At 37.2% G+C, this 15,252-nt stretch overlaps 1 protein-coding gene across 2 annotated transcripts; it reads right to left on the reverse strand.

Annotated features, from left to right (window-relative positions):
• Positions 1-802: 802 nt before the first annotated feature.
• On the reverse strand, positions 803-14,682 carry soat2 (sterol O-acyltransferase 2). Of its 2 annotated transcripts, XM_086041596.1 has the most exons (16): positions 14,514-14,682; positions 13,107-13,228; positions 12,595-12,653; positions 12,409-12,530; positions 12,111-12,164; positions 11,779-11,886; positions 10,585-10,867; positions 10,031-10,106; positions 8,890-8,974; positions 7,697-7,742; positions 7,478-7,607; positions 6,325-6,422; positions 4,791-4,889; positions 3,675-3,810; positions 3,187-3,332; positions 803-1,925 (listed from the first exon to the last, which is right to left on the reverse strand). In XM_086041596.1, the coding sequence occupies exons 2-16, from the start codon at positions 13,189-13,191 to the stop codon at positions 1,869-1,871; spliced, it is 1,584 nt and encodes a 527-aa protein (XP_085897722.1). In that variant the 5' UTR covers positions 13,192-13,228; positions 14,514-14,682; the 3' UTR covers positions 803-1,868. The 2 variants fall into 2 exon arrangements, with proteins under 2 accessions (XP_085897722.1, XP_085897721.1); XM_086041595.1 differs by lacking the exon at positions 803-1,925 and having other exon boundaries at positions 1,932-3,332.
• Positions 14,683-15,252: the final 570 nt, after the last annotated feature.

A 15,252-nucleotide genomic window follows, 5' to 3' on the forward strand; every position in this document is an offset into this window, starting at 1 on the left:
ATCCTGTATTTAGACTTACAACTTTATTCTTGGAATATTGACTTTTTTCTTAAAAAAAAAAAAAAAAAAGATGAAGTTGTGACTTTTTCTCATAAAATGAAGGCTTGTTCTTGAAAAAAATATAACCTTGGAAAAATACTCGGACTAAAACTTGAGTCTCAAATTTACATCCGATTTAACTAAAACAAAAATCAACAAAGAAAAACAAAACACATTTTTCTTGTAAAACTGCAATTTGATTCTCAGAACATTAAGATTTTTGCCGTAAAAAATATCATTTTAGGTCTTAAAAATCACTAGTATTGACAAAAAATTACTTATTTTTTCGACGTCTTTTTTTAATTTGACTCTCTTCTTGTAATAGTTGGCTTTTTTTTTTTTAAATACAACTTTAAACCTTTGAATACCACTTTAATTCTAGAATTTCCTTGGTTGTCCTTCGTACAATAGCAACAGTTTAAACTGTCGTTAAATACTGCAATACTAATATACAGTATGTAAAAACTATTACTGTACATCGAATGCAATGAGAGAGGCTGTGTGTGGGATTAAGAGTGTATCAGTGTACATAGCATTACATCACTAATGCAAACAGTGCACCAATGCTAATCCTGCTCTTCCTCTATGATGACATCACATACACAAGCTTTGTGACAGACGATAAGGAGGTCGATACCACAATGCTCAACCACGGTGGGATTAAAAAACACAAGCACACACACACCCACCCACACACACACACGCTGCAGGTATGTGTGGGTGAAATGGCTCACCAAATGATGTTGAAACAAAGTAGCTAAAACAGTGTCAGTCCTGTTTTATTCCCACAAATGAGAACGAACAATACTTTTCTATGCACTTTTTGTACTCAACTACATGTGAGATCTTCAATTATATAACCTGTGCATTTGGCTTTAACAAATTTGACACAGAAGTCACAGCAGTTGTCATGCAGTACCATGTTGATACATAAGGGGACTAGAAATATTTTTATAACGCTAAACATTTGTCCCATCGTTACATCATAATTTTTCAGAGGACTCAGATGAATGAATGAATGAATGATCACATGGTACAAAGGGATTTTTTTCCCCTCAAATTTAATCTGGCAATTATCCGTTTTTTTCCCCAAAAGAATATAATACTTAAATCAACTTTTTTTCCCGCTGGAAAAACATGACTCATATAAAACCATGTTGTTGTTGTTTTTTTTTCTTCCCCCCCCAAAAATTCTACGACTTTTGGATGCAAAAACAATATTCTTGTAAAATATGTAGTTACTAAATCTTTTAGAAATTATGACTTTACTCTGGTAACATTTCAAACTTTTTCCTGGAAAAGAATAAGACCTGAATCTTGTAAAATTGTGATTTAAAAAAATATGTATTTATTCATTTATTTTCCCCAAAATATGACATCTAACAACCTTTTGTCTCATGACATGATTTTTTTTTCCACTTGAAAAATCTGAATTAAATCTCATAAAAATTATCTTTTTTTTTCCTCAAATAAATCCAACTTTAGTCCCACAAATTGACAACTTCAATCTTGCATTCCATTAATAGAAAAATAACACTGTAAGAAGTCTTTTTCCTTGAAAAAAAACAATTCTTGAATAATTATGCCTTATTTCCTCTCCGAAAAAACAATTTATGAAAAAGACTTAAGCCACAAATATATACAGTACATATATATATGTAAATCAATCAACCAGATGGTTGCAATGCATCACGGTTGGTTTGTATGTCCTTTATAAAATGGCCTCTGACGCAAAAAGGCTCCCCAGCTCTGCCAGCTCCGAGTTATTTGAGCAACCTCCACCATGTTTCAGTCCTTCTTGACCCTCGTAGCTTGCTGTCCTCCGCCTTTCATCTTTGGTAGCCGCATGACCAGGAGCGAGGCGTCACCAGCTCCCAAAAGCTATTCTGTAACCCACCCAAAAAAAAAAAGATTTCTAGTAACTTCATACACACATAATCCCTCTTTTGATTATTATTAGCACGTTATTTTTAATCTCATTGTTGGGACGGCGAGCCGCTGGATGCCTCAACTGAATTGTGGGCCGGCTATACTTAAACGAGTTTAAGAACGCCATCTGTCCAGTAAATCCTCAACATCATCAAACGCTAAAGGCTTTCCAAGGTTAAATACTGGACATGTCATCGTGTTCCATAGAAGCATCGTCTACCGATAGAGGCGTTTAAGATATAGTAGTGTTGATTATTGGACTAAGAAAGATCAATAATGGTCCACGAACAGTGGACTGGAGTTCAGATCACTGATCAGTGATCCACAAGTGCTTACCAGTTTTTGGTGATTAGTAGAAGTTAAAAAAAAAAAAAAAAGGAAAATCGGATTGCATAACATTGTAAGATTAAAACTTTTTTAGAAAATATTGCAATACCATTTTTTTTTATACCAAAACTTTTTGTCTCCCCAAAAAGTTTATTCTTGTAAAATTTGGAAAACAAAATTAGCTCAAACAATTTCCGTTCATGTCAAATTATAACTTTTTATAAAACAGTAAATGCTGCTTGAATTCAATACTTGTAAAATGGTATTTTTTCGTTCAAATAAAATCTTGACTTCAATCTAAAAATAACATATCGTCACTGTCGTGTGAAAAACAAGTATGTGCTATTTTCATTTTTAATTTTTTTTTGTGAATATGGTTTACAGATGTCCCATTAACGTGAAAATTTAAAAAAAAAACTACAAAATTGGACAAACGTGTTTTCCACTGAACAGCGATATGATTGATTTCTCAAAAAACAGTTCTTTTAGCTTCTTCGATTATAGTTTTTAGGAAATAATGTAATTTAAACCTCATAAAATTAAAATCATTTTGTCTCGAAAAATACAACTGAAACTTGTAAAAATCTGACTTTTTCCTTCAAAATTCCATAAGGTGTAACTGTTTTTCTTTTTTTTAAAAAAAAAAGCTATATTATTGTAAAATTTAATTTCACTTCAAAGAAATATATGATTTTCAAAGCTACTACATTTTTTTCCTCACAACTAAGCTACTTAAATCTTGACTGTTTTTTGTCAAACCAAATCTTGCTTTTAGTCTTTGACAGTTAAAGAATGCTCAAATGTCGTTTGTATGCTGACTACGGCATTGCGGCGCCCGTAGGATGTACTGTACAGTGCGTGCAGGGGTTTGTGTGTGTGTGTGTTTCGTACCCCGGTGCGAGGACACCGTATTTGCGCATACCACTCCTGACAGTAAAGGCAAACCTGGACGCCCTGACCCAGGAAGAGACACGCCCACATGATGACGTTAAACACGGGGCTCTGACGCTTGTCGTTCATGGTGAAGTTAAAGACAACTGAAAGAACGACAACAACATGTGATGATCAAAATATGCATACTAATGACCATAATAGGTTTATTGTATGTACTGTACATACTGACGTACCGGTACTATGTAGCAAAAATAATGATGATAATCTAATCTAGTAATGTATAATATAGGATGTGTTTTTTTTTTGTTTTTTTTTTTAAATACAATAACAAGTGAAATAAATAAAAATAGTAGAGAATGAATTAAGCAGCACTATCTTCCGTAAGGTGACCTTGCGTGACCATGGCTGCAACTTCAAAGCCTTCCATACGATGCTGAAATCAAAACATTGTACTCAGTCATTCCTAAAATGAATTTGTGGGTTACCTCCGAAGATGGCGAATAGGCAAAACATGACGGGATAGAAGAACCCAAAGCCCATGGCCAAGGCGTACTCGTGCACCACGGCCGACACGATGAAGACAGACAACATGGCGGCTGCGCGGAACTTCCTTTTCGACAGCTGCGGGGATCATGAACGACAAATAAGAGACACAGACTCACTGAGACCTCACATGACGTCAATATTTATGGATTTTGGTTATCCTCCCCAGAAGGTGAATACACAACTCCTTGTTTTTACTGCTCACAGCGGTTAATTTCTGTCTTTGACTTGCTTCCATCATATTTTTTATGTTTTTTATGTTTTTATGTCTTAATATAAGACCTTTTTTTTAAAAAAAAAAAAGAAATACAACAAACTTGGGATATTACAACTTTTTCTCAAAAAATACAAATGTCATTTTGCAAAATAATGATATTTTGTCTGTAAATAATTCAACTTAAATTGTTTTGTATTAAAAATACATTAATCAATTTTTTTTCTGTCTCAAAATCAGACTTAAAATTTTGTGAAATTATGATTTATTAGTATTGTATTGTTTTACCCACAAAGTATAGTTTCAATCTCATTGGATTACAATTTTTAATCTAGAAAAAATACTTTATTTTGTCAAATTGTTTTGTTTAAAAAACAATTTAAATTATAATGTAATTAAAAATATACTAATTTTTACAACAAATAAAACATAAATCTAATAAAATCTTGACTTTTCCGTCCCAAAATCAGACTCTTGTAAAATTGTTTTTTTTTTGCCCCTCCCAAAAACAACTTAAATTTCATACAATTTATTACAGAAAAAAAATACAACTTTAATTTTGTAATTACAGTTTCATCTTCAACATCTTTTTCTCCAAAAATCTGATTTTAATCTCATAAACGTACCCCTTCCCAAAGGACATTTTTTCTTTAGGAAAAAAAAAAAAAACTCACCAAACTATATTTTAAATTATTAACACATTACAATTTTTAACGTAGGAAAAAAATCCCATTTAAATTTTGTAAAATCCAGACTTTTTTCCCCCATAAAGTAAAATGATATAAAACTAATACAACTCCAACACAAATGTCTCTCTCGAGTAGTGGAATAGTGTGCCTCTTACCCAGAGGAAGTCCCTGTAGCCGTAGTAATAGAGCCAGTCGTGCACCACCACGTTCCACGTACGGTAGTAGTTGGCAAAAGATGTCGAGTTCCACCAGTCCTGCGGAACAAGAACATGATGATAAAATCAATCGGGGTCTCGCATTCACGCTGACACAGATGTGACAACAAACACTACCGTGACCTACAAAAAAATTGCTGCATTGTAACCAATTACCCGACCGATGACAGTACTCTATTCAGAGCCTTGTAAATCAATAGCTTTCTCTCGAACAAAAAGCAAACAATTGACACCGTCTTTTTTTCTCATCCTACAAAAATTTAAGTTCCTGCTTTCATATGTAATCAGTCTCCCTGACATGACCAAAATCAATAGCATCCTCGAGAACAACAAAAATCCAACATTTGACATGAAAAATACTTATGTATTTATCCATCCATCCATTATCGATACCGCTTCTCCTCACAAGGGTCGCGGGGAGTGCTGGAGCCTATCCCAGCTGTCTTCGGGCAGTAGGCGGGGGACACCCTGAATTGGTTGCCAGCCAATCACTTATCTATTTATTTTTATTGTATTTATTTTTACCTCACACTAAACAAGACATGTTGTATTTTTGGGGGGCTTATTGTTATTGACATTTTTGGCAACAATGTTATTAAAGCAAGCAAGTTGTTTGCTCTAAAACAGTTTGCTGAGTTGTTTTTATATTAGAGTATAGTAGACAATATTACAAGCTATTACAGTAGACAATAAGCAACAATTAGTTCTGTATACTCTGATTTCTTTGTTGAAAATGTGGGAAAGTCAATTTTCACGTTAGCAAAACTTAAAATATTTTGTTGAATAGCCCAACTTAAAATTTTACAGAAGTTTGTTGCCTTAAAATTGTGAGCTCACTCAATTTTTTAACTTTATTTTTTTTATAGTGTCGCTTTGTCATTCCATGGTAATTAAAACCAAAAGAATTTTGCATACCCACAGAAAGGACCAAAATCAATAATGCTCTTTAGAATAAAAACAAAGAGATGTTTGACAAGTAACATGCCTTTCTTTTTTTCTCACGTCATTCAAAGATTGGACAGCAAATAGCATCAATATAGTTCCCTGAAAGGTTGAAAAGGTCAAAATCAATAGTGTTGTTTGGAACAAAAACAAATGACAAGAACATTTATTCATTGTTCAACAATTAGACAGTTCTTCATTGTTCAGCAATTAGACAGCAAGTACAATTAGTCAATTTCTTGCTCCTACATATGCAGCATTGTTCATAATCAAGTGTTTTTTTCTTCTGATAGCTCAAGCAATTGTTTATGCACTGGTGATTTGAAATGGAGCCAAGGGACTCATTGATATATTGGTATTGATCACAAAGCGGGGGTACAGTGTTGGACTGGTTGGTTGCTCAAAGCAATTGTTCCCATTGGATCAATGGAATGTGATAATAGTGGACATTAGAAGGCCGATGCTGTTTGCCAGTGCTTTTTCAAACATTATTATTATTTACTTATTTTTTTTTAATGATGGTATTGCTGACCTTGTAGAACATTCTGTCAGCAAATCGGAGCAGCTCCCCGAAGAGGTTGAGCCAGCAGTGTAGGAAGGCGAAAAAGCACAACAGCAGCAGCATGATGCCTGCAAACCGGTTAGCAACATTTTTGAGCAGGTTCAGACAAACACTACACAGATTACACAGCCAGAAATTCCTTAGTGCAAACCTCCCACCGAGGAAAACAAATGGTAGACGGACTAGATGCCAGCCGCCAGGAAGCAGCGAGCCTGCTAGCTACAGTTAGACGCTGTACACACACTGAGGGGCAGAGCTGGGCATTCCGTCTAACCGACGGACCGGTCCGTCCATCCGCCTATGATGGACGCCCATTTTGTAGTTGATAAACGATAGATTTTACTCTGAGATGTGATGTTAATCTTTTTTCTGCAAAAAATGCACTCATGTTGTCAAATTATGCCTTGTTTTCTTGAATTTATGCAGCAAATCTCATTAAAATTACATAAATTCTTTGAGAGAAAAAAAATCAAATTTCTTTTGTAAAATGACATCTTTGTGTCTCTAAAAAGATATGACTGTAATCACATCAAATTACAATCCCGTCACCCACAAAACAACTTCAATCATAAAAATTTGGCGTCTATTGTAAGATTACTTTTTGTCTGCCCAAAATATTGCTGTCAGTTTGTGAGATTATGCCGTTTCTAGTAAAAAAAAAAGACTTATATATATATATTTTTCTTTCTTAGGCAATATCTCATAAGTATCTTGTAATGTAAAAAAATGTTCTTTTAAACGTTAAAATGACCCCTCCAAAAAAGTCTTGTAAAATTGACTTTTGTTCTCGAGAAAATGTATCTAAAAAAAATAAAATCTCCATTACATTCCTTTAAAAAAAAAATTCCTACCTGGTTTTTTTTTTTATTTCATACCATTTTTCCCCAAAAAATAATAATAATTGCGTCTTTCCTGTGACGTAATGCTCTTAATTCTCATGAAAAGAAACCATAAAACACCTTTCAGTGTGTCGTGACCTCGTCTACTAGCATAATAGCCACAGTTAAACATTCACTGACTCACATCGATAAGAGATAACGGAGAAGTTGTTACTGTTTGTTTTCTGGAGGCATGTGGAAGTTTGCCTGTGTTTATCAGACTTGTGCTGATAATAAGCAGAAACCTGGTAGTATGGAGTGGAACACGGCGAGGATCATGGCTCGCTTGCTGAACGGCTGTTCGCTCTCCGACGTGAAGACGGGGACACACAGGCGCACCAGGATGAAGTAGCCGTAAAATAGGCAGCCCAAGATCTGCAGATAGTGCGCCGATATCAAGTATGGAGGCAATCAGATTTCAAAGGGGAAGGGAAACAGCATGCTGGGTAATGAACGCAGCTCACCATGGTCACAGTGACAGCGACGTACTTCCATCTTATGTGCGTGTTCCTGGAAAAAAAATACATGATAGTTTTGTACACAAGAAGCAACGCATCCATGTTTGATTTTGTTCCAATTTGTTCTGCTATTGCAGGGGTGTCAAACTCATGTTTGTCAAGGGCCACATCATTGTTATAGTGTCCCTCGGAGGGCTGTTATGACTTTGATCCCATATTAATGTATGACGGCGTTATGTTGTCACATACACACTACAAATGGATGGATGGATAACTAGTTTTGAAATCAGCAGGCAGTAAGTAATTGTTTGTTCAAATGTTTTTCGATTAATTTTAAAGGAGGGATGGGTTAAAAAATGCTTGAAATACCTCATATTGCAGTGGTGTTAAAAGTGAAGACAATTTGCAAGAATCATGAACACAAATAAGCAAGGCTTTCCACGAATAATGGGACAAGTTCCAAAACAATGCAAATAAGCAGAGGGTGGAGGCTAATAAAGATTCTAAGTTTCACCAGAAAATCAGATGCCAAATTGTACATGGGATCAAATAGTCGATTTGGCACTATTTGGTGACATCTTGGTGCCAAGAAAGCAATTTGAACACTTAAGACAAATCCAGTGCTTAGCTGCCGTCTTGTGACATCAATTTGTACAACCCCTTTCGGGAAGGGGAGTCGTTAATTACTGGAATAAGTCTTACGGGATTACTCGCTATGGATAAAACAAAAACTAAACAAAACAAGACCTTCAGACAGTTGTCAACTGTCTGAACAAATCAAGAAAACGACAATTCATATGGGCTCAGCTTTGGAAGAATTCACCTGGGCAATGCAGTGATTTCCAGTACAGGAAACAGCTGAAATGGTTAAAGACTACATGAAGGTTTCCAGCTAAAATCGTCAAATGAGTAGAGAAATGCCTTGCTACTCTCAGGGGATGAGGACGGAGCCCTGCTGCCAATCACAAAAATCTGCGATTGACACACGCCCCAAAAAAGAACCCATTCTACCCATCTAATAGAAGCTCACCTCCTCACATTAACATAGTTCCTTGGCATTAATATAGCACCAAAGCACTACTTTTATAGTAGACATGCTTTGGTGCCATCTTGTGACCTCCCCCCCCAAAAATGTATTTCATGGGGATTTCAGATTCCTAAATGATGGAAAATGTAAAAAGAGACGGCAGCCGTCTTACCTGGGATACGATTCCCTGTAGATAAGAGTAGGACAGAAAAGGAAGTAGAGGTAGCTGGAACATGTCGGGAAGCGGACTTTCTCCCCTGAAACGCAGTGGAACAAGCCATCAAAGGCTGCTTGATTGATGCTGTTAAAAAAAACATTTCCAAATGTTTGTTGAATTCTTAAGCTTTAGGGTACCATAATAGGGAATTGTCACCCAAATTGGCTGTCTTTATTGTTAAAACTAGTGCACAGTTACCATCAAATTATCAGTAGTTGCTGTGCAATTAACCGCCGAAGGGCGTTAATGTCTTTTATGAAACAATTTGCCATGTTTCAGTCAACGTTTTATCTTCTGCACCTGGGGATATTTACAAGACGTACAGTTTGTTTCCTAAAGTGGAAACTGCATCAAATACTAATATAAATTATCTTGAAATGTAACATTTATGTATTATGTTTGGAAAGTGTCCTTCAGGAGCCTGAAAGGTGCCAATACATTATGAATTATTGATTATTATTATTATTATTACAAACCTCTAACGGCAGATGGTTTTGTTTTGTAATTCTACGTTACAGTCGAACCTCCAAAGCAAAATTGTGTGGCGTTGGTTGGCGTCCAAGTTGTTCGCATTTCAAAGCTATTTTCCCCCATATGAAATCATGTAACATGGCTTACAATCATAACACCTTTTTTGAACTGGACAAGAAATGTTTAATGTTGGGGGGTTTAGATCAGCGGATGTTGCTAATATTTGTTATCTATGGACTTGTGAAACCCTTTCAGATACTTAAGAGCTATAAACTCAATTATAAAGTTTTATTTTGTCAACCACAATGTGGGCTAGTAAAACTATAGTAAAGTAAAACAACTCACCGGTTTGAATAAATAAGCTACAGTATGAGAAATACTGCATAAATATGTGAGCATTGGTGAAATAATTTGAATACATTGCTCTTACTGTACGCAGCAAGTTCAGCTGTTCTAAGGTCGCCATTAAACAGGAAAAGCAAAACGCACGTGATGATGGTTTGAACTCCAAGTTTTGTTTAGCTTTTAAATTGCACCACTATTGGGGAGTTAGTTTTTTGGGGCTTCCGCTGGATTGGTAACTACGCAATGGGTAATTGTATTGTGCTGCTATTTCTAACACTACCTTGTTTTGGTGCCTTCTTCATTATGGCGGGAGCTGATTCCCTCATAAACGAGTAGCTTTTCATCAGGAATCGAATCTGAAAAAAATAAATAGATCCAAACAGTGGGAGGAGTAATTACTTCCTTAATTTACTTCTCCCACTGTTTATTTGACCCCCTGTTGAGTTTTTACGTTTTCTCTTGGCTAGTGAGTATCCAAATGCAGTACCGGTATATGCCATCTTCCTATTAGAGAATGTCCACACTGTATGTAGTCCATTTTATCACCTATTTCCCTGACCGTGATGACTTTTTACATACTGTTTATCAGTGTAAGGGAAGTGCAACTAAACTGTCCCAATGCCTCATTAAATTAAGTGTAGCCAAAATATAAGTGAGTAGATACAGCATGATACATAGTGCCAACATTATCTGACCATTTTGAATTATCTCGTGTCAGGCTGACTTGCCAACAATGTAGTTTGGTTATAAAACAGCAGTGTAATGAAATGACCTACAACACTTATCTCTTAACTCATTTAATCACTCTTAGTAAAACAATATTTGCGCACTGACCTGCTCGAGTACAATGATGAAACGGGAGGCTGGCGGCAGCTGGTGCCACACCACCACGTAGACAGGCAAGAGTCCCAGAACAGAAGTCTGGAGGGCAGCCAAGAGCAGAGCTGTGCCCAGAGACAGCCCCAGCTTGGAGGCGCAGCGGTGGTACAAAGAACCCCAAAAGAGCAGCGCGTAGTAGGGAACAAGCAGGGAGTAGACGAACATCAGTGCCCACACCCAGGCAACTGTTCCCAGCTTGCCGAAGGCGTAGAAGAGCAGGTCAAACTCCAGGACCAACCTGCCGAATGGGAACACAAAGTCACTACTATCACAGGCATGGCTCGAAATAACATTTTTCTTTCTTTCAAATAAACGAAGCTCAGACGACATAACTTCTGCTAAAGCAAGCCAAAATAAGACGGACACAGGACACTTAAAGAAGCGAAATTAACCCAAACATGTTTTTTTCAAGAATACGGTTGAAACACTGTATTCTGATTAATAGTGCGTTTGTGCGATATGAGTTTAACAGCAAAATCCACCCGTTTTTAGTCATCTCTGGGGGCGGCCATTTTATAATTTTTGTCGACTGAAAGTGACATCACAGTTGCTCAGGACTCACGGAACGACCAATCACAGCTCGCCTGTTTTCTAAAGCTGAGCCATGATTGGTCCTTACCTGAGCCCTGGGTAGTTGTGATGTCATTTTCAGTCGACAGAAGTGACAAAATGGCCGCCCCAAGAGATGGCTAAAAACGAGTGGATTAACACAATATTTATCAGAATGCCCTGTTTCAACTAGTGGGCTTGCATGGAACATATTCTTGAAAAAAAATATGTTTGGGTTGATTTCCGCTTTAAGTACAGCTTAAGTACTGGGTTTTTTTTACATAACATAATTTACTCCTACATGAAAAGAGCCTTTTATGACACATATTCACTCATAGCAGTGTGCCAGAGGATGCGTTTTTAATTCATCAAGGTCATCTCCCATCTTTTTTTTCCAGCAGTTTTCCCACATCACAATCAATAATATCAGGGGGAGTGTATCGAACAATCCCACGGGTGAGCAAAACTTTGAATCCTCAAACACAATACCTATTGCGGACTATAATCAAATGGATTAATATTATTACCCTCTAAAAAATAAAAAAGCCAAGTTGAGGAAAAAAAAAAGACTCTTGGGACATTTTTGTTCTTCACACTGACCTGCCCTGGTCGATGTAGTCCACAGCCAGTGTGCTCACACAGAAGATGAGCAGCACAGCTACAAACATGTGGTAGATGGTCCTAATGTGGCTGATCTCAAACAACTCGCTGGCGATGAGAGGGGAAGGGGGAAAAAAAAGTGTATTTTGATTGATTTCTATATCCAAACAGGTCTGTCAGAATACCAGTTTATATATTTTGCCAGTTCAGAGGTACGACCAGTATTAAATACTAATTGATCATGTCAAGTTGCGTTTTGTGTTGGCTGATGTTCATCTTCACAGTCAAATTAGAAACATGCATATAAATCCATTCCACAAAATCATGCTTACTCTAGCAGTGATGCTCGGTCCATAAACACTTTGCCATCGTCCATCCTGCGAGATCTAAAATAAAAACACGTGTCTCAAATATGCAGGAGACATCTCAGCTTAGCTAGACAAGTGTTTTCCGATCTTCATTAAGCCCGCGCATTTATTTTAGAAAAAATGACAGCAACGGCATCAAACAAAAATGTCACAAAAAGTATACAAAGTGAACCAATGCATATTTGTGGTTCCGCATTCGTGTATTTGAATAATTATTTTGGGGGAAGTTATCCTCCGTTAGCCATCTAGTCACAATTATTACCTGGACGCACCGACTTTATCCGTCTTCCCATTGACTGATGCGTGGACCGGCTCGGTCAGCGCCTTGTCGAGAATGTCACCCAGCTGATCCTGGATCTCCTGCAGGATCTTCACCTTCACCCTCTGCGGGGTACACATTCATATTTGAAAATACAAGCTTACATGTTGACTGATGTTTTGAGTTTACCCGCATATGATCGTGCCACTGTTCCACATCGTCCATCTTGGCACCATCACGACTACCAGCTGTAGGATCCAAAAAATTGATAAATAAAAATTTTAAAAGTAATTTACTTGAGATTATTTTGTTTATATCCCCAATTCCCTTTGACTCGTTTACTGCCAAAGACACATTTAGTTGTCTTTTCGCAGTCCAGCCATTCAATCCCAGGAACTTATACATTTACTTATAATTTTTTTTCAAACGTAAGGGTAAAAGAGGGTCTGAAAATGTTGGGGGTGAATGAGTTAAATATTTATGGAACACTACTTATTACTAGAAACAAAACAGTTTCAAACTGAGTTTATCAAAACGCCAAAAGAATTCCAATGCCAATGAGCTTACATGCTAAATGCTAAGAAAACTCCATCCATCCGTCCATTTTTTATGCTGTGAAAATAGTTTCCAATCAACATTTCAGAACGAATGTTATTATTATTATTATTATTATTATTATTATCGTTCTCATTCTGTCATACCAGGATTGGGCATGTCATCCGGCGTATGGGCTAAGATGCTCCTGTGCCTCACGCCATTAGCATTGGCTGGCTGTGCGGTTGCCATGATGACCAACACCAGGCGGGGTCTTCACCGGTGGATTCTGATCACGTAAATATAGAAATGGTTCAGTAATTACAGAGTACACCTAGATCATGTGTCATTGTCGAGGCCATAACTCAACAATTAGTGTCCTAACATGAAAAGGTCGAGGGTTGTTGAACTGTAGTAGCCCCTGGTCTTTTTTGCATAGATAAAAGATGTTGTTATCAGTAGTTACTCAGCTAAATAATAGTACACACACTAAAGCGGATGCGTCGGAACCCAAATGTAGATGGCAGGTCACATTGTATTGACAACTGAGTTTTGCTGCTGGAATATTTCTTTCCTTGCATTTTAAATAGGACATACGTATGGTAAAGTAACCTTAAATGAAGTGAACAAGTGGATAATTAAGATGCATTTATTTGCTCCTGCACATTTCTTAATTCATTCATCTCATAAAATAGTTGTTTAACTGATTTATTATGAATGATAGAAATGTTGTAGAAAGTTGCTAAAAATAACAATAGCGCTCGCATCGTCGCAAGGCCAGCTAGCTATGCCGCAGTCGTTATGGTAACGACAGCAAATACGTGAGACAAACCCTGCCCCCTTCCACATTTTTTATTTGACATTCTCCAAGGTGAATGAACATTATTCATTATTGTTTTGCACTGCCTCAAATGACCCCCAAGAGGATACAGTGCAAACTACAGCCACAGTAATAAACCCATACAGTAAATATTGTTACTTATTGTTTTACTTTATAGTTGTTCCCATTCAACACACTGCTTTTGTAGGTTCTATCAACATATTGCAATTGTTGACTCAAGTCTGCGCAACTGGAACACTGCAAGCTAAATCGAATTAGAATCACAATCACAATAACCCAAAAATTACCCAAAAATAAAATCATTAATTCATGTAAATGCCCTCATAGTGTATCTAGGCAAGACATTTTTTTGTTTTGTATGTGGGACACAGCTCTAAAAATCCACATTTGGGGCAGCCATGATACTGTGCAAGAGGTTTCTTGTGCGGGCAGAGGAAGATTAAATCATGCAGCGCAAACATCAGATTAGAATTGAATAGCTGTCAGTACACACAATCAGATGTCCTCAGCCAAACTAAACTTCTCATATTCAGAAATGGTCCCCTGAAAATCTTTAGAATGAAGCTCGTGACATTTTATTGTGATATACACAAAATCGATGGCAATCTCCCGTTTCAGAAAATGCTTTTAAAGTGATGATAGCAGCAGCGAGCTCATCATTTATTACATTAGGGAGGCCACTTTTGTTGTCTACATCAATATATCATCATTTTTATACAACGTATATACTCACAGTGTTCTTCTAATCCTTGGGAGGTCTTCAGGGTGGGAGACACCTTTTCACCCGGCGCCTCCTGCAGAGAGCTTTGCAGTGTGTTACACTGCAGTGTATTAAAAGTGGATTTCCCAGTTACTAGTTTGCACTTTGCCCTTTTGGCTCCTGGCCTGGGCTCCTCATCCAAACACACACCCCTCGCTCCCCTGTTGTTTCCCCATAGGCACTGGTAGCATGAGGTCATTGAGCAGAGGCCAGGAAGGAGTCAAACTTTGGGGTATCCACAACAATATCTTGTTGTTGCATAATAGATTGTACCGGAAACATGGGGTTCTTCTGCCATTCTTAGTTTGGCAATCGGATTACGTATTTAGTGCGTGATAAATGACGAATGCATCGTTTATTTGGGAACATTTCAACTATTGTCAACTTAACTATTATCATTGACATTATTTATTTATTTATTTCAAATGGATTATTTTCCATCCATCCATCCATAGATCATCTGATCCGCTTATGCTCACGGCAGTATAACACCCTGAATTGGTTGCCAACCAATCGCAGGGCAAACAGACAAACATTCACACTCACAATCATAACTAGGGACGATTTAGATTAATCAATCAATTAACCTACTGTGCATGTTTTTTTGCGACTGTGGGAGGAATCCAGAGAAAACGCACGCAGGCACGGGGAGAACATGCAAACTCCAGACAGGAAGGGCGGGAACGGATTCAAACCCTCGACCTCTGCGGAC

This window comes from Filicampus tigris, chromosome 9 (genome assembly GCF_054856515.1).
Source record: "Filicampus tigris isolate MCC_2025a chromosome 9, RoL_Ftig_1.0, whole genome shotgun sequence".
NCBI lineage: Eukaryota > Metazoa > Chordata > Actinopteri > Syngnathiformes > Syngnathidae > Filicampus > Filicampus tigris.

What these genes read in the sequence shown, in the direction of transcription:
- soat2 (XM_086041595.1), bottom strand. Translation starts at nt 13,191, where the DNA reads ATGGCAACCGCACAGCCAGCCAATGCTAATGGCGTGAGGCACAGGAGC. An exon ending in GATAAAGTCGGTGCGTCCAG is followed by an intron (nt 12,165 to 12,408) that starts GTAATAATTGTG and finishes TTTTTATTTTAG; the next exon opens with ATCTCGCAGGATGGACGATG. An exon ending in CTGACAGAATGTTCTACAAG is followed by an intron (nt 4,890 to 6,324) that starts GTCAGCAATACC and finishes CTTGTTCCGCAG; the next exon opens with GACTGGTGGAACTCGACATC.